The sequence below is a fragment of the Haliaeetus albicilla genome, chromosome Z (genome assembly GCF_947461875.1).
Source record: "Haliaeetus albicilla chromosome Z, bHalAlb1.1, whole genome shotgun sequence".
Taxonomy (NCBI): domain Eukaryota; kingdom Metazoa; phylum Chordata; class Aves; order Accipitriformes; family Accipitridae; genus Haliaeetus; species Haliaeetus albicilla.
Window position 1 is genome coordinate 3,596,592 of NC_091516.1, and position 19,375 is coordinate 3,615,966.

Here is a 19,375-nt window from a genome sequence, read left to right on the forward strand (position 1 = left end):
CCGCGGAGCACGCTGGGACGGCGGGCCGCCCGCCGCGGCTGAGGGAGCGGCCTGTCTCCTCCTCTCCTCGCCTGGCGGGGCGATGGGAGCGGGGCTTGGTTCTGAGGGAGGAACGATTCTAGCGATGTTAGGAACAGGGCTGGGGGAGTCACAACATGATTAAATAAAGCGCTGGAAGAGAACCCAACGGGAAGAGGCTGGCATTTTATCACTAAAGATACGGTGCGCCACCAAGTGACGGAAGGGGCTGAAGACGCTTTAAATAAATATTTATTTACTGCAAAACAGTAGAGTAGAAAGTGTTTGCGAAACTTTTTATTCAGTACTGGACTACTTGGTGTAAGCTTCTGAATAGAAGCACATTTTTACAGTTAAAAACTGCTTATCCCTACCCTCGTCGCTTGAGCAGGTAACTAAGTTGCTTGCGCAATCCTCTGTAAAATTAAACGATTCAAACAGACATCCACACATTTAAAAGCAGCACTGTCAGGTCAGCCCTGATGTATTTACACAGCTGTGCTCTATTATTTCACCTGTTCTTTTTGCCTATCCACAATACACAAAACTCTGGTATTATAATAGCAACTGAGAGACTTTGTTGATCTGCTGAGGTGTTAACAATGGCACCTTATCACTCTGCCTTCAGCCTTCATTCCTCTCGCACCTCTAAGCCTCCTCAGACATAGCTGGGACAGCTCCTGTGAAGGTATGGAGGAGCACAGGTCTTCACATGCTAAGAGGCTTCACCTCCCAGAAGCTGCAAGCAGAGATTCAATATCCCGAATTACTTTAGAAGTTTTTTCCAAAGCCTCCAAGACGCCCCCTTCACTGATTTCTTCTGGCTCACTCCCTTTTTCTGTTTTTCTGACAGCAATACCAGGTGGATTGTTTTTTGCAGCAGATGACCTTTCCAGAACATTGCTATTATCCAATAAAACTAGTGTTGTTTTGTTAAGGAAAAAATATCAAACTCTTTCTCCTAATGAGAAAAATACTTCTCTACATTTGTATTCATCATTCTGCACTGCAAAGTCTCACATTTCATAGGCTGGTAATTACATAAAGCAAAAAAATAAAAGACTATTACTTAAAATGGCTACAACATTTATAGAAAATGTCTTTAACTAAGACTTCAATTTATCCAAAAGTTAACTTTAAAAAGTAAGCTATCTGATGTCACACTGCACAGTTCAATAGCATGCACTTTTCATGCTAATAAAACTGAACATTGGCTTAAAGACAATTACAGAGTGGCTTGAAGCACATGCAGCGCAGCATAGTTTTTTGAGCTGGCTGAACCCAATGGAACAATACTGAGGTAGTCAATAAACAGAAAGGTATTGTACTGCAACAATAAGCCCAAAAGCAACTGCATCATCCCTCTTTCAAGAACAGATCAGCAGATGAGCATTAGCAAAACTAATGCAATACCCATTAAAGGGCTTCCTTTTTTTGGTGATTTTTTTATTTTACTTTTGTACTCTGCCACTGGTTTTGTTTCTGGTGCTGTGATGCAGAAGTTGAACAAGATAAATGATAAAACAAAAATGATAAATAAGAAAACAAAAAATGGCTTAAAAAGGTAATTTTAAGAAGTAGGTAAGACAGTAGAAGAAGGTGAGAGCAGGATAGAGAGCCTTTCATGATCTAAAATGCAGATTTGAATATGCAGATGAACAACAGAATATAAAAGTGAAAAATCTTTACAGCTTTCAAAAGGATACAGTTAAATCTCTGTATTTTTTCAAGCTCAACATCAGCAGACCTGTCCAAGAAAATAAAGATTATTAAACGATTTAGTATTATAAAAGGTTCTCAAATGTATTTTCTACTTCAATTTTTAATTTTTAATAGTTTCCAGCAATACTGAAAATTAGATGAGCAAAATCGAAGTGAAAGAAATGCTTAATTTTTGTCTTTCATACCACTAGTCAATGGCTGCCATTTGTCAATCATTTGTGTTTCCAAAAATCAGGGCTCTGCTCTAAGAATAGTCTCTTTGCTGTATGTATGTATAAATATAGACATAATTTTCATTTCATCAGCTACTTAATCTGCTATAACTTGAATAACAAGTGCAAATGTAATTGATTTCAATTAACACATTTTTAATACCTGAATATGTTTCTATATGATGTCAGTAGACCTTTGGTCAGTAGCATGTATTAGAAAGGACAAATATATTAGCAAGAGATACAAGTGTCACTTAGCAGTCCCAAGTACTATTTTGAACTGCTTGGTGTTCTGTTAAAAGACGCCTTTCTTAGACTAGTTTCTCTTTTTCCACTTTGCAAAATAACTCTCTGTAACATTAATTCTCCTTTGGCAGTCACCATAATTCTGATTTTTAAGTAAGGCAGGCAGAAGCGCCATGAAACAAGCTTCACCTAGAACTCAACTTACCTAACATTTAAAAAACTGAAAGAAAAATATGAAACCAAACAAAATAAATGGACTTACAATTTTCATTTTTGATGCTTAGGAAATGCAGTCTATAAAATTCACAGTTTATAGTTATTTTGAATTTTACTTTCAACATTATTTGTAGTCAATTATTTAGGATAAAGACGAATACCAATTTTCTTCAGTTACAGAGTGTGCTGTATATTCAGGAATCTCCTTTCTTTCATTCAAACTTCTGCACCACTCTATTGCTGTTCTGATGTACCTATGTTCACATGAAAATTCACAGAAAAGTAGTTATTTGTGTGAGAAATACAGTCTTATTAATTCAAGCAAAAAACTGAAGGCATTAAGCAATAAACATTGATCAGAAAGAAAGAAGCTATGATTCAAAATCTAGCTTTTCCTGTTTCCTTGCCATTTTTTGATGCCCACTTTTTGTCTAGAATCTCCTTCATATTTTAATCTATGCAGTTGCAGAAATTTATAACAAAGCTGTATGATTTGTAATGAATAGCGTACAAATGTTACTTTTTGTTTGTGACTATCTGCTTGCTAAAATGCAGCACAGTAAGCTTCTGATGATTCCCATAATGAGGCTGTAATTACAGCAAGCAGATTAGAGAAAGCAATATGCAGGCAGAGGTCAGTATCTGTAATAAAGCGAAATTGGATAAGTGCTATCCAGTTCTATGTACCAACTCTATATAGGACAAAGATTACTTTTTTTCTTATCCACTGATGTCAGTGCCAAGTTGCAGCTCTAGTTATTTTTCTAAAAAGACATTACTGTTACAATGGAACAACAGATGCAGTGGCCCTGAGTCATACAGGTCCTTAATCTTTGCCAGATGTAAGATGGAGCTTTTTTTATCATTAGGTGTTTGGTTTCCCCCCTCAATATGCTTTCAGGAAATAGCATTTATTCATATAAAAGGATTTGTACAGAATTATTTTCTATTTAACTTTATATTGTTTAAATTACTTATACCTTTCATAGATTCCAGGATGACTTATTTTTATTAGCTGCTGTACCCCATCAGGAGTAGTTAACTTACACCAGCCTACATCTTCATTTACCTTAGAAGAAAAAAAATTACAAGTACTAATTTTCTGCTGCAGTCTGGAGAAAAAAAAAAGCAAATATAGTACGCCAACTTAAGAATTAAGTATCTATGAACATTCCACTTTAAACACTTAAAAGTTTGTGTTTTGGTAAGGGTAGAATTTGGTGGGGGGGGGGGGGGGGGGGGGGAGGGAGAACACCTGGCATGGCCCCAACACTCATTTTGTGCTATTCAACAATAAATTATTTCTAAAAGTGTGTAGCAATGTTTCCAAACCTGTAGAATTTTCAGTTCCTCCTCTTTTTATCATGAGTGAGTATACAGATTTCAGTTAGCTCACATCAGGAAGTTATACTGTATCTTTTGACACACAGACGATCATATTTATGTTGTTTATAACAGAGATACCCTCAGACATTTTAACATCTTTTCTGTGTCTTGTCACCTTAGGGTAATAATCAAATACACTGTTAAGAACTATTAGTTGTTCAGCTTAAATAAGTAAGTTTAAATCAGAATGAACTGTGTAGACTTGTGTGATTTAGAATGCTGTTCACTTACTTGGCATGAGTAGCTAGATTTGCTGAAGACTTAGGCTGCAAGCTGCAAACTTTCACGCAGATTTGCTGAACTACTACTGAATTTATAACTATTCAAGCAAGACATGGCTTTCAGAGCCAGCACAAACCAGAGGATAAGGAGGGTACTATCATCAAAAGCAGCTGCAACTAGACAAGGTAACGGCTTGCCTGGGGACAGTGAAGGCCAGTAAGCAGACAGAAGGTGTCACGCCAGAATCACTACTGGACCAAAGGGCACGTCAAAGGCACGTGGAGATCGTGTGAAGGGGGGATGCATAGCCTGTAAAGGTATAATTGCCCAGGAATTTCTTTGATCAGGATCCCTCCCTGGAAGCACCCAGCTCGAGCTGATCCTGCTGCTGTACCACTGTATTAAATTATTTATTTTTACGAGATTCAGTGCCTGAGACTCTGCTTCAGGAAACCTAGGGTTCAAAGCATGGAGTGACTAACACCCGATGCCCAGCCCAAACTCCGCTTCTTTAACAGAAGCTAAAAGTCTCAGCAGTCAACCTTGAATCCCACACTCACGTAATTTTCTCTGGAGTGCCATTTTTCAAAAATCAACGTTATCTTTTTACTTCTATATTAAGTAGATTTCAAAATGTATATGGAATACCATATGCGCAAGGTCACTTTTCCAATTAACTTCTCACTCTCCATTTGCTCAATTACACATAATTTGAAATATAAAACAAACACTCCCTTCTCTGATCAAATGAGTGACTTCTTAAAAGCATAAAGCTTCATTTGCCTCTCTAGGCATCAGTTATGCACTAAAATATTTTTCCTCCTAATTTCTGGTTAAAATACTGGCAATACATTAACAGTGGTGTTTGTGGATAGTTCCTATTTTCATTTAGACTACTATAAAAGCTCAAGAGTAAGCCACAGCAGAAACTCTTCCAGTTATATTTTATAGGCCGCAAAACTTTTATTTCATTTCCTCATTAGTTTCCTAGTAACACTTTTTCATGAAGAGTTTTAAGAATAGTCATTCCCCTAACTCATGAGTTACCTGGATCTTACTACAGGAAGAGCTGAAATCCCAGATCATAATCAAGGTCATACCATCCCAAAAAGCAGTATGGACTTTATGATCCGAGTACACAATGAGTCTTCCAATGCTGGGAATAACCTTTTCATACAGCAAAACTGGCAACATTTCTCGTCCATCTGTCTCAGGTACCTAGAACCAAACAAATAGCATTAAAAACTTGAGGAAAGGTTACTTACATCATTACAGCTGTTTGTATCTCTCCCAGATTTTCAATTCACTTGCTTTTCCAGACCACAACCAGCTCTCTTTATCATGCAATTGCTTTCTGCTCCACAAATATACCTTTACACTGCATGCTTTTGGTTCCCAAATATATACCTTCTGATCTTTAAGGATATACTCACCATTCTTCCCTCTAGATTAGGTCCTATTCCCTATAGCCTGTATAATCATCCTTATAACACTGAAAGATTTATAAATCTTCAGCTACATACCATTTTCCAGCAGCAGAGATAACAGTTATGAGTTAACGATAGTTTAGTCTTGTAGCAGTACTGAAGTATTCTGAGGAGAAAATAAACAAAATATTAAGCATTTCATACTTACTATGTCACTTAAACAGTTGTGACCTTTGTTCTGTAAGTTTATAAACATCCTCAGTACTAATATAAATTCCTTTGATTTTTACACTTTATATATATATACTTTATACTTTTATGCTTTTTATACTTGTCATAATAAGTATTATGTGTAATTTTAACCACTGTCCATTCAAAGCCAGAGGAATTAATGTAACAAAGATAAAGTAGAGCAAAGTTACTTGGTTGCCTGAGTAACAACAGAGGATATAGAGTATGGATTTCCTGGTACATCAGGAGGTAAGCTGTTTACTGAATACATCTTTTCTTCTCTCTGCAGTGAAGAGCAGAAAGGAGATGAGTTAGATACAGGCACTGTAGCATGAAAACAGTATTAAAAGCTTGCAAGATAATTAAATTTCTGGCCTCCCAGAAAGCAGCTATAATCACATTAAAATTTGTCCCAGAACACAGATACATATCTCCTTGAAAAGTAAAAAAACATGCAGCTGTATCGTTTAACATTCACCGTTTCCGTGCACTCAGTATGGACAAAAAAGTTCTCGTATCAGAGAGTAGACTGTAGTTTTTTACTGAGTAACTATGTTTGACTACAAGTTAAAGGCTAAGTTTGAAGGGTACAGAGTTGACCCTTAACTCTGCTTTAAAAATACAAAGCACTGCATAAGCACGCAAGAGGATCTCTTCTCTGGGGAAACTTAACAATAGACGGACACAGAGGGGCAAAGCCATTTCTCCAGCACAGAACAGCTGGTCTGTGGCAAAGCCAGAACAGAACCTGCATCTTCTAGGTTCTGTCTCCATACAGTAAAAAAAGAAAACACTTCCAAGCACATAAAGATTAAACTCTAATCCGTATATTAAAGACTAAACTTCTCTTCTAAATTAGTGAGAAATGGTTATTGTAGAATCTTACTGCAGTACATACTTGAGCTTGTGAAATAAATGTTACAGTGAATAAGATTTATTTTGTCTATAATTTACAAAAATACATTCTGAAACAGAAAGAATAATCTCTTTTTTTGTACGACTGATTGCTTGATTCAGTCATTATAGTAATTACCAATGTAGGGACTTCAGTATAGACTGCATAGCCAAATGTCTTAAAACTAAGAAAACTGCTAACTTTAAGGAATTTGGAACATATTTTAAAATAGTTTTATTGGTTTATACCTTTTTTGTTCCTTTTTGGATTGCATAATGTATGAAATAGTTTCCCAAAAATGCTCCCTCTGACTTGAAAAATGAGTCATCACCAGGATAAATTTCTGTGATGTTTGTCCTATCATGGATAAATCTAAAAGAAGTAACAAGATTTTTAACAAGTATTCATAATGCTGTGTCATTAGACAAGCAAAACAGTTTAGTACACCTGAAGAAAGCACTAAGCAGAAACACATTTTCAACACAACCCTCACATGAAAAACTTTATACTGTTCCACAAATGGTAGGGTGTACCAATCACTTCTTTTAACACAGAAGATAGCATTACCAGGCTCTTTGTTTGCCTGTGTGCATGGGAGGTGGGAGTTAAACAAGCTAAGGAAAGGGGGTTTTTGTGTTGAGGTAAACATCTCACAGGAGCTGCTCATTCCACTGACCACAAAATTTAGTGATTCTAAAGAGAAAAATCCAATTTTTTTAGTGGACCAGCCCTACCTAGTGTACACAGAGAACTGTCAGACTGAATGATTCTTGAACAACGTGAAGGTCTTAAATTTCCACTGCAGCTGTGTGTTTTTCATGAAGATCAAGGGTCTCTTACTTGTGAACATACAGTATCCTGGAGCCTAAATCCATTTAATGACCCAATTCTGCAACTCTGTGATTACATGCCTGGACTTTGGTAATGGGACTTAGAAGACGAAGTATGGCTACTCACCATACTTCCAAAGAAATGAGGTATAGTACTGAAGAGCTGCTAAACATTTTGTTCAGATGAGATGAAAATTTAAGAATTACACTGAGAAAAATGAAGAACACTGGGCAGAAAGATTAAAGCTTTAAAGGCTGATTATGCTTCTGTCAAAAACTTTCAGATGCTGATAGCAACTGTAGCATTTTCAAAGCTTGTATAACAGAATTGAATGGGCAATTTTTTAAAAGGTCTTTTTTTTTTTAACCATAGGGACAAGGTGATTTGCCAGGAAAATCCATAGTTTAGCTGCCTGCAACATGCGAATTACGTAGGTCACCAAGACAAGCATTTCTAAAGCATGAAATCTTCAGCATCAAAAGGAGCAATGTAATTTGCAAAGAAACCAAGCCCTGTAATTGTCAGTGAAGTCTGTGGGAGCTCCAGCTGCCCAGTAAACCTTTAAGAAATCAGATAATCAGATCACTTCTTAAAAGCCTTAAACATGATTTCAGACTGTTTCAGATGTAGTCACTTTCAGACCTGGAAAAATAATGTACTAGAAAATTTGAAGTCCAATGAACAAACAGCAGAAATGGACAGATTTTTATATGAAGATTGTACACAATTTCTCAAAGAGTGAGAAGGGGACAAAGTAAGACTTTTCATCTTAAAGCTTAATTCCCATACAAATTAAGTCTTCCAAAGATGAAACACATGATCTCCTACATACCTATACAGAACACCCTGGCACCATACAATTTGAATTAGCTGAGGGCAGGAATACTTTTCAGTACCTCGATTCTGAAAGAAGTCACAGGAAGTCCACCTGTATAAAATACAGTAAAAGCTTCAGTAAGTCCAAAGGTCCAGGTTTTTTGTGTGTGCTAGTAATCATTTCTGTACCAAAAACAGATGCATGCACACCTATTCAAAGAAGAACAGGCCACATATTTTCAGAGTCCTCTGATTCCTTAGTTATCCACATTAGTTACCAGATTAGTTTTCTCAAACCTGCAAAGGTTTTTTTGATTATTTTTAGTGGTGCTGACAGAGAATGTATGCCACTGGCCCACCTCAGAAGTATTATCGTCTCAAAAATGAAAAAAAAAAAAACCCAAACCCAAACCAACCCAAAAGCTGTGTTCTTTTTTCAGTATTCTCTTTTTCACTTACATATTTATACAGCATGTCAGAAAATAAAATGTATTTTTCTCTGGACTACTTATGATATATTCATTACAGTAGGATACAGAATGTTGATTTCACAAATTTCATGTTTCAAAAAGTTCCTTAAAAAAAATAATACTATAGTAATTTGTTATTTTGCTAGAGGTTGAGGTTTCAAATCGCAGAACTGTAAAACATATCTTAACAACTACTAAGTAAACAGCTTAAATTACCTGTGTAAATGTGGGGCTCTGCAGCTGAGTGGCAAAGCTGTAGGTAAACAAGAAACCCTTTCACGTGTTTCAGGGTCTATTAAAACATCAGCTCCTATAGATGTATGGTTGTTTTTCTCACATGTCTTCATTACATTCTTAACAGTATGTAAGTTACAGCACATTAGTGCCAAGAACAAAGGGTACTTCCATTGTTCTGGGTAGGAGGAAACAGACCAACGCTGTGTAACCCATGTGTATTCAGAACAATTTGTGTAGAACAAAGGGACTCCATCTCTGTCTTTTTGGTCTGCTGGTATGGCTGGTTCTCTGCATTTACCTTCAGCACAACCATGTTCATTCTTCTTATTCTCTGTTCTCATTTGTTTCAATGACATTTCTGCAACAGATTTTTTACTTGATTTTCCATACTGATCTCCGGTTTGATAGTCGCTGTTCTTTTGAGAGGAGCGTGAAGATGCTGCAGATGACTGGCTGACTTTGCATAAGAACTCCACTGTAAATTCTTGCTGCAATTCTGACAGGTAAAGGTGAGCATAACCATCTACTGATGAGATCTTCACACTGCCATTGTCTATAAATCTTGTCAGATCAGCCGTAGTAGGGTCAGGCCATCTAACTTCTAAGATATCACTGAAAAGAATCTAATACAAGAAAAGGGATTGGAATGTGTACTAAGATAAAAATGACCTGCTTCCCAGAAATTACAATGGAGCATTTACATTTAAATGATGAATTCAGTCCTTCTGCAAGGTGATGTATGGCAAGAAACTTTGTATTTATTTGCATACATGAACTCAAGACGAAGCAAAGTATCTGACCTTCATGTCTGCTTCCTCCTGTACTAACGGAGTTCTATCTAGCCATAATGTTTTAATTTAATATGCATTCATAAACTACTAAGGTCCATGGCTAGGTGACCAGGCATGACTGCCCACAGACAGTAGATACTTCTGTTTCCAACTGTTTCTCAAGAAACACTGAAGAGAAGGCCTGAATTATTTTGATCCTTCTAGTTATCAGTAGACTTCATGGAAAGCCCACATTAAGATGGTCTACATTAAACCCCCATGTGCTCTGAAATCTTCTCTTTATTTATAAAATTAAAATAACACTGTAAAATGGCATGTGACATTTATTTATGCATTCTTAACCCACACAGCAATTTATTGAAAATGTTTTGCAGCTAGGTGGGTAATCTTACTTAATCCTGCAGCACCGCAGGTTAAGTTACACAGCTATTGCTATGATGTGGATAAAATGTATTTCTGCAGAAGAATTTAAAATATAATAAAGGTTTTAGACTTTTACAGTACAACATGTGGAAAGTCTCAAAAGAATAGCTTAATTTTACTGCTCTTCAAGTACAGGCTGCTGCTTCAATTAGCACTTTTGTTCAAAACAAACAAAACCATTTTCACAGCATATGCCCTTGTGCTACTCGTTCTACAAAAATGAAGCAGATCATTCTCAACAAATTACTCCAAACAAGCACTGCATCTAGGTCATGCCCTAGATTAAAGCTTTGCCCAAACAGAAGATACAGTTATAATTTAGAAAATGCACTAACCACCTTCTGAAACTAGAAACATTCTGTCAAGATACAGAATGCATTTCTAGCCATCTGCAGAAATTCTGCACTAAAATGAGGCATTTTTCTTTGTATTGTCCTTGTACCTGATCACCACACAGAAAATACCCTTAGTCTGCTTTCAGTTGAAGTCTCTAGGTAAAACACTGGATCCCAAATAAACACAGAAATGCAAACCGTCTCAAATAAGGTGTGAAAAAAACTGAGCAAATGAGTATTCACACTTTTCATCATTTGCTTTATCTCAATTTAATCAGCTTTGCCTCATTTGACTAACCTTTAATTACCTATGTTTCAGCCCCAATTATACTTTGGCCCAGCACTGGAAAAGCCTGGAGTCCAATAAAAATGAAACATGGCAGTACCTAGTGTATTAGTAAGGTGGGAAAGTCTGCTGAAGGTTATTTGGAGCACGAAAGATGAAAATATACCATGAAGAATTGCAAAAGGACCCTAAAAAAAAAATCAAATGGCCAGACAATAACGCTGCAGATAAAAATTCAGTCTAGATAAACATAATGTGATATAAATTGGGAAAAGCAATCCTAACTTTACCTATAAAAGGATAGGCTTTGAGCTGACTACCACCACCCACGAGTAAGATCTTGGTGTTATGATTGACAGTCCCATGACAACATACTCTATGTTCAGCAGCAGTTTAAGCAGTGTATTGAAGTGTTTGAAAATTCTAGGAAAGGAAGAAGAACAAACTGAAGATATAACCATGACACTGAATATATTAATATATTAATATCCAACCCCCTGTGGTTGGTACTGCTCTATACCACAGCTGGGGAGAACGGCCCTACCTGGAGCCTCTGGCAGAAAGCACCCGGGGAGACCCAAGGCTGACCCCTGGGGTTTTGGAGTGGGGGATATCAAGGATCTGAGGCTCGCTATACTACAAATGAAAAAGAGATATTGGCAGCATATGAAGGAGTTCAAGCTGCCTCGGAAGTGGCTGGTACTGAAACACAGCTCCTCTTACTTAGCACCCCAACTGCTACTGCTGGGCTGGATGTTCAAAGGGAGGGTCTCCTCTACACATCACGCGACTGATGCCACGTGGAGTAAGTGGGTTGCACTGTTCACACAACGGGCTTGCACAGGAAACCCCAACTGCCCAGGAATTTTGGAAGTGATCACTGCCAGAAGGCAAAGATTTTGGAATATCTCCAGAGGAGAAGGTGTTGCATGCTGAAGAGGCCCCACGCTGTAATAACCTGCCAGAAAATGAGAGGCAACATGCCCTGTTCCCCGACAGGTCCTGTCGCATTGTGGGAAAACATCAGCAGTGGAAGGCTGCTGTATGGAGTCCTACATGACAAGTTGCAGAAACTGCTGAAGGAGAAGGTGAATCGAGTCAGTTTGCAGAGGTGAAAGCCATCCAGCTGGCTTTAGGCATTGCTGAAAGAGAAAAGCGGCCAGCGCTCTATTTCTATACTGACTCATGGCTGGTGGCAAGTGCCCTGTGGGGGTGGTTGCAGCAATGGAAGCAGAGCAACTGGCAGCGCAGAGGTAAACCCACCTGGGCTGCCGCTCTGTGGCAAGATACTGCGTCCCGACTAGAAAATCTGGTTGTAAAAGTATGCCACGTAGATGCTCACGTACCAAGAGCTGGGCCACTAAAGAACATCAGCACAACCAGCAGGTAGATCAGGCCACTAAGATTGAAGTGGCTCAGGTGGATGTGGACTGGCAACATAAGGGTGAATTATTTATGGCTCGGTGGGCCCATGACACCTCAGGCCATCAGGGAAGAGATGCAACACATAGACGGACTCGTGATCGAGGGGTGGACTTGACCATGGACACTGTTGCACAAGTTATCCATGAACGTGAAACATGTGCTGCAATCAAGCAAGCCAAGCAGTTAAAGCTCCTGTGGTATGGAGGACAGTGGCCGAAACATAAATATGGCGAGGCCTGGCAAATCAATTATATCACACTCCCACAAAGCCGCCAAGGCAAGCGCTACATTTCCACCGGGTGGCTGGAAACATAGCCCATGCCCCGTGCCACCACCCGGAACACTATCCCGGGCCTTGAAAAGCAAGTCTTGTGGCGACACAGCACCCCAGAAAGAAATGAGTTGGACAAGGGGACTCATTTCCGAAACAACCTCGTAGACACCTGGGCCACAGAGCATGGCATTGAGTGGGTATATCACATCCCCTATCACGCACCAGCCCCCCGGAAAATCGAATGATGCAATGGGCTCTTAAAGACTACACTGAGAGCAATGCGGGGTGGAACCTTCAAACACTGGGATGCACATTTAGCAAAAGCTCCCTGGTTAGTCAACACCAGAGGACCTGCCAATCGGGGTGGCCCTGCCCAGTCAGAACTTTTACCTACTGTAGAAGGGGATAAAGTCCCCGTAGTGCACATAAAAAATATGTTAGGGAAGACAGTCTGGGTCACTCCTGCCTCAGGCTGAGGCAAACGCATTCGTGCGATTACTTTTGCTCAAGGACCTGGGTGCACTTGGTGACTGCTGTGGAAGGATGGGGAACGCCAATGTGTGCCTCAAGGGGGTTTGATTTTAGGTGAGAATAGCCAATGAATTAAATTGTATGATGTTAATTGCAGTATAACCCTGCCACTGGATGTTATCATTACTGTAATTGTCATACGCTGTATCAATGGTATTACAGGAAGAATCGCTTAGATTAAGCCAGAATGAACTTTGATAAAACTGAGTGAAACGCAGTAGTGATGGCACCAGAATTGCCTTCAGCATGCAACAATCCAACAGTACACATCATACTCCTGCTGTGCCCAATGTCACTGGCTCGCCGCACTGCACCGAAGCCCGATCCCGCTCTGCCCACCGAGCGGACTTCGCACCATCCCTCCTGCCCAGATAGACTGTTATGCCAGACAGAGCCCAAAGTCATGGACTGAATGAACTCAATGGACATTTTATAGGGATGGCTCAGAGACTGAGGGAATGATATCTCTCTGTGTGTGTGTGTGTATATATGTGTATATATATAGAATCACAGAATAGAACCATAGAATCATTTAGGTTGGAAAAGACATTCAAGATCATTGATTCCAACCATTAACCATGCCCACTAAAACATGTCCTGAAGTACCCTGTCCACTCGCTTTTTGAATATTTCCAGGGATGGTGAATCAACCACTTTCCTGGGCAGCCCATTCCAATGTTCGACAACCCTCTCAGTAAAAATTTTTTTCCTAATATCTAGCCTTAATCTCCCTTGCCTCAACTTGAGGCCATTTCCTCTCGTCCTATCTCCAGCAACCTGACAGAAGAGACCAACACCCACCTCGCTACAACCCCCCTTCAGGCAGTTGTAGAGAGCGATAAGGTCTCCCCTCAGCCTCCTCTTCTCCAGACTAAACAGCCCCAGCTCCCTCAGCCGCTCCTCATAAGACTTGTTCTCTAGACCCCTCACCAGCTTGGTTGCCCTTCTCTGGACACGCTCCAGCACCTCCATGTCTTTCCTGCAGTGAGGGGCCCAAAACTGAACACAGGACTCGAGGTGCGGCCTCACCAGTGCCCAGTACGGGGGTACAATCACCTCCCTGCTCCTGCTGGCCACACCATTTCTGATACAGGCCAGGATGCCGTTGGCCTTCTTGGCCACCTGGGCACACTGCTGGCTCATATTCAGGTGGCTGTTGACTAACACCCCCAGGTCCTTTTCCACCAGGCAGCTTTCCAGCCACTCTTCCCCAAGCCTGTAGCGCTGCATGGGGTTGTTGTGACCCAAGGGCAGGACCTGGCACTTGGCCTTGTTGAACCTCATACAGTTGGCCTCGGCCCATCGATCCAGCCTGTTCAGATCTCTTTGTAGAGCCTCCCTACTGTCAAGCAGATTGACCCTACCTCCCAAATTGGTGTTGTCTGCAAACTTGCTGAGGGTGCACTCAATCCCCTCATCCAAACCATCAATAAAGATATTAAACAGAACAGGGCCCAACACCGAGCCCTGGGGAACACCACTTGTGACCCGCCGCCAACTGGATTTCACCCCATTCACCACAACCCTCTGGGTTTGGCCATCCAGCCAGTTTTTCACCCAGTGAAGAGTGCACTTATCCAGGCCACAAGACGCCAGTTTCTCAAGGAGTATGCCATGAGAGACAGTGTCAAAAGCCTTGCTGAAGTCGAGGTAGACAACATCCACAGCCTTTCCCTCATCCACTGGACAGGTCACCTGGTCATAGAAGGAGATCAGGTTGGTCAAGCAGGATCTGCCTTTCGTAAACCCATGCTGACTGGGCCTGATCCCCTTCTTATCCTGGACTTGCCATGTGAGTGCTCTCAAGACGAACCGTTCCATAATCTTCCCCGGTACCGAGGTCAGGCTGACAGGCCTGTAGTTCCCTGGATCCTTCCTCTGACCCATCTTATAAATGGGAGTCACACTGGCAAGCCTCCAGTCCTCTGGGACCTCCCCTGTTCACCAGGACCGCTGATAGATGATAGAGAGTGGCTTGGCAAGGACCTCTGCCAGTTCCCTCAGTACTCTTGGATGGATCCCATCAGGTCCCATAGATTTGTGAGTGTCCAGATGGCATAGCAGGTCACTAACTAACTCCTCCTGGATTAAGGGGGGTATGTTATGCTCTTCATCCTTACCTTCCAGCTCAAGGGATAGAGTACCCTGAGGATGACTGGACTCACTATTAAAGACTGAGTCAAAGAAGGCATTAAGTACCTCGTCCTTTTCCTCATCACTGGTTGCTACGTTCCCTTCTGTATCCATTAAAGGAAAGATATTCTCCTTGGGATTCTTTTGACTGTTAACATATTTGTAAAAACATTTTTTGTTGTCCCTTACCATAGTGGCCAGATTTAGTTCTAGCTGAGCTTTTGCCTTTCTAATTTTCTCTCTGTATGATCTAACAAGATCCCTGTACTCCTCCCAAGTTGCCTGCCCTTTCCTCCAGAGATGATGAACTCTCCTTTTTTCCTTGACTCCTAGCAAAAGCTCCCCATTCAGCCAGGCCGGTTGTTTTCCTCAGTGGTTCAACTTGTGGCACATGGGAATAGCCTGGTCCTGAGCCATTAAGATTTCCTTCTTAAAGAGTGTCCATCCCTCCTGGACCCCTTTGCCCTTCAGGACCGTCTTCCAAGGGACTCTCTCAACCAGTGCCTTGAAGAGGCCAAAGTTAGCCCTCTGGAAGTCCAAAGTGGTGGTTTTGCTGACCACCTTCTTTGCCTCACCAAGAATTGAAAATTCTATCATTTCATGGTCGCTAAGCCCAAGACGGCCTCCAACCATCACACCTCCCACCAATCCTTCCCTGTTCATATCCAACAGATCTAGCAAGGCTCCTCCCCTGGTTGGCTCAGCCACCAGCTGTGTCAAGAAGTTATCTTCCACACACTCCAGGAACCTCCTAGATTGTTTACTCACTGCTGTGTTGTATTTCCAGCAGATGTCTGGAAAGTTAAAGTCCCCCACAAGGACACAGGCACACAATTCTGAGACTACTGCCAGCCACTTGTGGAATGATTCATCTGTCTCTTCAACCTGGTCAGGCGATCTATAACAGACTCCCAGCACAATATCTGTCTTATTGGCTTTCCCTCTCATCCTCACCCATAAGCACTCCACCTTGTCATCAGAATCATGTAGCTCTGTACAGTCAAAACATTCCCTAACATAGAGAGCCATATCTGTATATATCTATGTATATCTGTATCTCTCAAAGGACAGGAAAGGTGATGGTGCTTAACTAGGATGTATTGGAAAGTATGGGACCCAAGCATGATGTAAACAGTATAGAATAAGGGGTGGATACTGTCCTGGTTTCAGCTGGGGTAGAGTTAATTTTTCTTTCTAGCAGCTGGTATAGTGCTATGTTTTGCGTTCAGTATGAGAATAATGTTGATAACACACTGATTTTTTCAGCTGTTGCTAAGCAGTGTTTGTACTAAGCGAAGGATTTTTCAGCTTCTCATGCCCAGCCAGCAAGAAGGCTGGAGGGGCACAAGAAGTTGGGAGAGGAGACACAGACAGGACAGCTGACCCAAACTGGCCAGCAGGGTATTCCATACCATGTGATGTCACATCTAGTTTAGGAACTGGGGGAGTTGGCCAGGAGGGGATCACTGCTCAGGAACTAAGTGGGCATCAGTTGCTGAGTGGTAAGCAATTGCATTGTGCCTCACTTGTTTTGTATATTCCAATCCTTTTATTATTATGATTAATGTCATTTTATTATTGTTATTATTGTCTTCCTTTCTGTCCAATTGAGCTGTTCTTATCTCAACCCATGAGTTTTACTTCTTCCCCCCCCCCCCCAATTCTTTCCCCCATCCCACTGGGTGGGGATGAAATGAGTGAGCAGCTGCGTGGTGCTTAGCTGCTGGCTGCAGTTAAACCCCAAGTACGTAGTGATACTGACTGACAGTGTTAAATGGAGGAGTAAGTAACAGTTAAAACTGTAATTTAAAATGGCAGTACTCTAGTCAAGCTGGCCACTGCATTAGCCAAACTGTACTCTGCAGACAATCTCCAAGGCCTGCTCATACACAGGCACGCTAAGGCACGCGAGTCCAATTTAAGTTTATTTCACAGAAGCATTACACGTGTAATTCTCACCTTTTTTCTTTCGGGAGGTATAACGTGTGAAGGTAAGTACGGGCGAGAAGCAAACTTGTTCCGGAAGTCCAGAGCACGCAGAAGTTGTTCCTATTGCAGCGCAAAGAAAAACAGAACGGAACAACACAACCCCGTCATATTGCGAGTTTTTCTACGCAGCGCAAAGATTTTAAGCCGATTTCCTCTTTTCTTCCGGACCAGAGGCGAAGAAAGCCCCTCCACTTTACAGAGAGCAACGGCGATTCCGCTCTCGCCCCCCGCCCCGCGCTGCCGGCCGTCACCGGCCTGAGGCGAGGCCCCCCGCGGCCCCCCGAGCCCTCCCCCGCGGCCGCCCGGGCACTCGCCCCCGCCGGCAACCCCCGCAGCCGCGGAGGCCGCATCCCTCCCCGCAGGGCCTGTCAGCGCCTGCCCGCCACGCACCCGGTAGGCACTGAGGGCGAAGGCGACGCGCTGCCGGGTGGTCGCCGCCGGCTGGAGGGGGTGGGCCGCGGCGGGCGGCGGCGCTTCGTACAGGTACTCGCAGCCGCAGGGAGACAGCAGCAGGCGGGACCCCCCCGCGTAGCGCACCTCCACCGAGTCGTCCCCGTACAGCACCATCAGCCTTTCGGCCTCCATCTCCCCGGAGGGCCGCGGCGGGGCAGCGGCAGGAGGCGGCGGGCCCGGGCGGGGCGGGGCGGGGCGCCGGGCGGCCTCCCGCCCTCCTTCCCGCCGCCCGCGGACCGCCGGCGGGTGGAGGGCCCTCGCCTTCCTGCCGGCGGGGAACAGGCCGGAGAGGCGGCCTGAGGCAGGCGCGCAGTACGAAGGCCTAGACTACAGAAGCAGCCCTGTCTGACTGTAACTGCGCTTCTTCAAGCTACACCTCCTTCGGCAGGTGCCCCGGCGGCGGGCAGGGCTGCCCGGAGGACTGCTGCGGCAGCACCGGCACGCTGCTCCGGCCTTGCCTCCCCCCGCCAGGCAGCGCGCCAGCGGCCGTGCGAGAGGGCATTGCCTTCCCTGCCTCCCCGCAGCTGCGCCTCGGAAAACGAGGGGGTGGGTGCTTGGGGGGCAGAACCGAAGGCAGGCAGCTCAGCTGCCGCAGATCCCGAAGACGGATGACGGATGAGTCGTTCTCTGGTAACTGACTGCTGCTTTACATTCGCACCCTCACAGGGCAGGGACATCTAGAACTGGGTCACGGGAACCCTGGCGGAGTAGACAAAGATTAACTTCCCGAAGGGCAATTCAAAAAGTATGCCCAGTTGACTTTTTGGAGGATACATGCCCCCCCCCTTCACAGTTTAATCAAAGCTGCTTTAAGTGGATGGGCAGTTCACAGTTAAGTGACCAGTCATTACCAATTCCTGCTTAAAGCACTAAGCAAGTGTAATTCAAGATCCTTTGCTGTACAGGCCACCCTAGGTCCTGTGGTCTCACCTAGCTGTAACAGTTGTTGGCAACGGAGGCACAGGTTTCTCAGATCAGTATGCTGTGAGGGAAGAACTGTGTTCAGTACAGCTTTCCATTCTCCACGGAAGTAGAGAGTAGATCAACATCCAGTCAAGTAGCTGCAGGCACAGCCATGCATCAAAATACATCTGGTTCTATTTGCAATACCCTTTCTAATGAGTGTTATTCTGCACAGTACTTGCTTGAAGCAAGGTTCAAGGTATGTATCTGGATTATTAATCCTTTATTACTTTTTATTATTTTCAGACAATGCATCATATTTTGCTGGCAACTTCACTGCTATGGTCGGGACCCTCAGCATAGGAACTGTGGAAGGAGGTCAAGTAGGCTGACTTGGAAGCGGCAAATCAGCAATTCACAGACAGTGCAGTACCTTCCCTGACTTTTGGCCAGAATGTCATTTTCTGTTCCTGTATCAACTAGTAGGATACACAGGCATAGACTAGATTACTTGAACTATAATTCAGTCAGAAGCTGCAAACTGGAGCGATCAATAATTGAATGAGTTCTGTACAGTAAGAAGGAAAGGCAGAAAGTGGTAAGGAATTACTGTCCCAGAAAGAAATTGATTATTACAGACCAGACCGAGTGTCACTAATACTCCATGCCATAATGGATTAATCTAGTTAAAAAAAAATATAACAAAAAAACCCCAGCTATGCATAATTTGTGATACCTGACATAGCTGAGGCAGTCTTACTTCCTTCTGTAGTGCTACAGTTACACTTAAAACCAACATTCAAAAACCCAGTGACCATCTGTTTTCCTAAAAAAAAACCCAAACAAAAAAGGCCAGTAGTAAGAAGTTCTTTGCAGATGTGAAAGGAAACTACTGAGAAAAAG

At 42.5% G+C, this 19,375-nt stretch overlaps 1 protein-coding gene across 2 annotated transcripts; it reads right to left on the minus strand.

Moving 5' to 3' along the window:
• Positions 1-300: 300 nt before the first annotated feature.
• Positions 301-17,853, minus strand: CZH5orf34 (chromosome Z C5orf34 homolog). Of its 2 annotated transcripts, none has more exons than XM_069776325.1 (12): positions 17,654-17,853; positions 17,087-17,176; positions 8,909-9,552; positions 8,239-8,334; positions 6,824-6,947; positions 5,872-5,963; positions 5,546-5,615; positions 5,070-5,240; positions 3,395-3,483; positions 2,576-2,668; positions 1,725-1,765; positions 301-937 (listed from the first exon to the last, which is right to left on the minus strand). In XM_069776325.1, exons 1-12 carry the CDS (start codon positions 17,699-17,701, stop codon positions 744-746), a joined length of 1,752 nt encoding a protein of 583 aa, XP_069632426.1. In that variant the 5' UTR covers positions 17,702-17,853; the 3' UTR covers positions 301-743. The 2 variants fall into 2 exon arrangements, with proteins under 2 accessions (XP_069632426.1, XP_069632425.1); XM_069776324.1 differs by having other exon boundaries at positions 17,507-17,853.
• Between the last annotated feature and the right edge of the window lie 1,522 nt (positions 17,854-19,375).

What these genes read in the sequence shown, in the direction of transcription:
- CZH5orf34 (XM_069776324.1), bottom strand. Translation starts at nt 17,701, where the DNA reads ATGGAGGCCGAAAGGCTGATGGTGCTGTACGGGGACGACTCGGTGGAG. An exon ending in ATCTCTGCTGCTGGAAAATG is followed by an intron (nt 5,241 to 5,545) that starts GTATGTAGCTGA and finishes GTTTGGTTCTAG; the next exon opens with GTACCTGAGACAGATGGACG. An exon ending in AAAAATACAGAGATTTAACT is followed by an intron (nt 938 to 1,724) that starts GTATCCTTTTGA and finishes AAACAACACTAG; the next exon opens with TTTTATTGGATAATAGCAAT.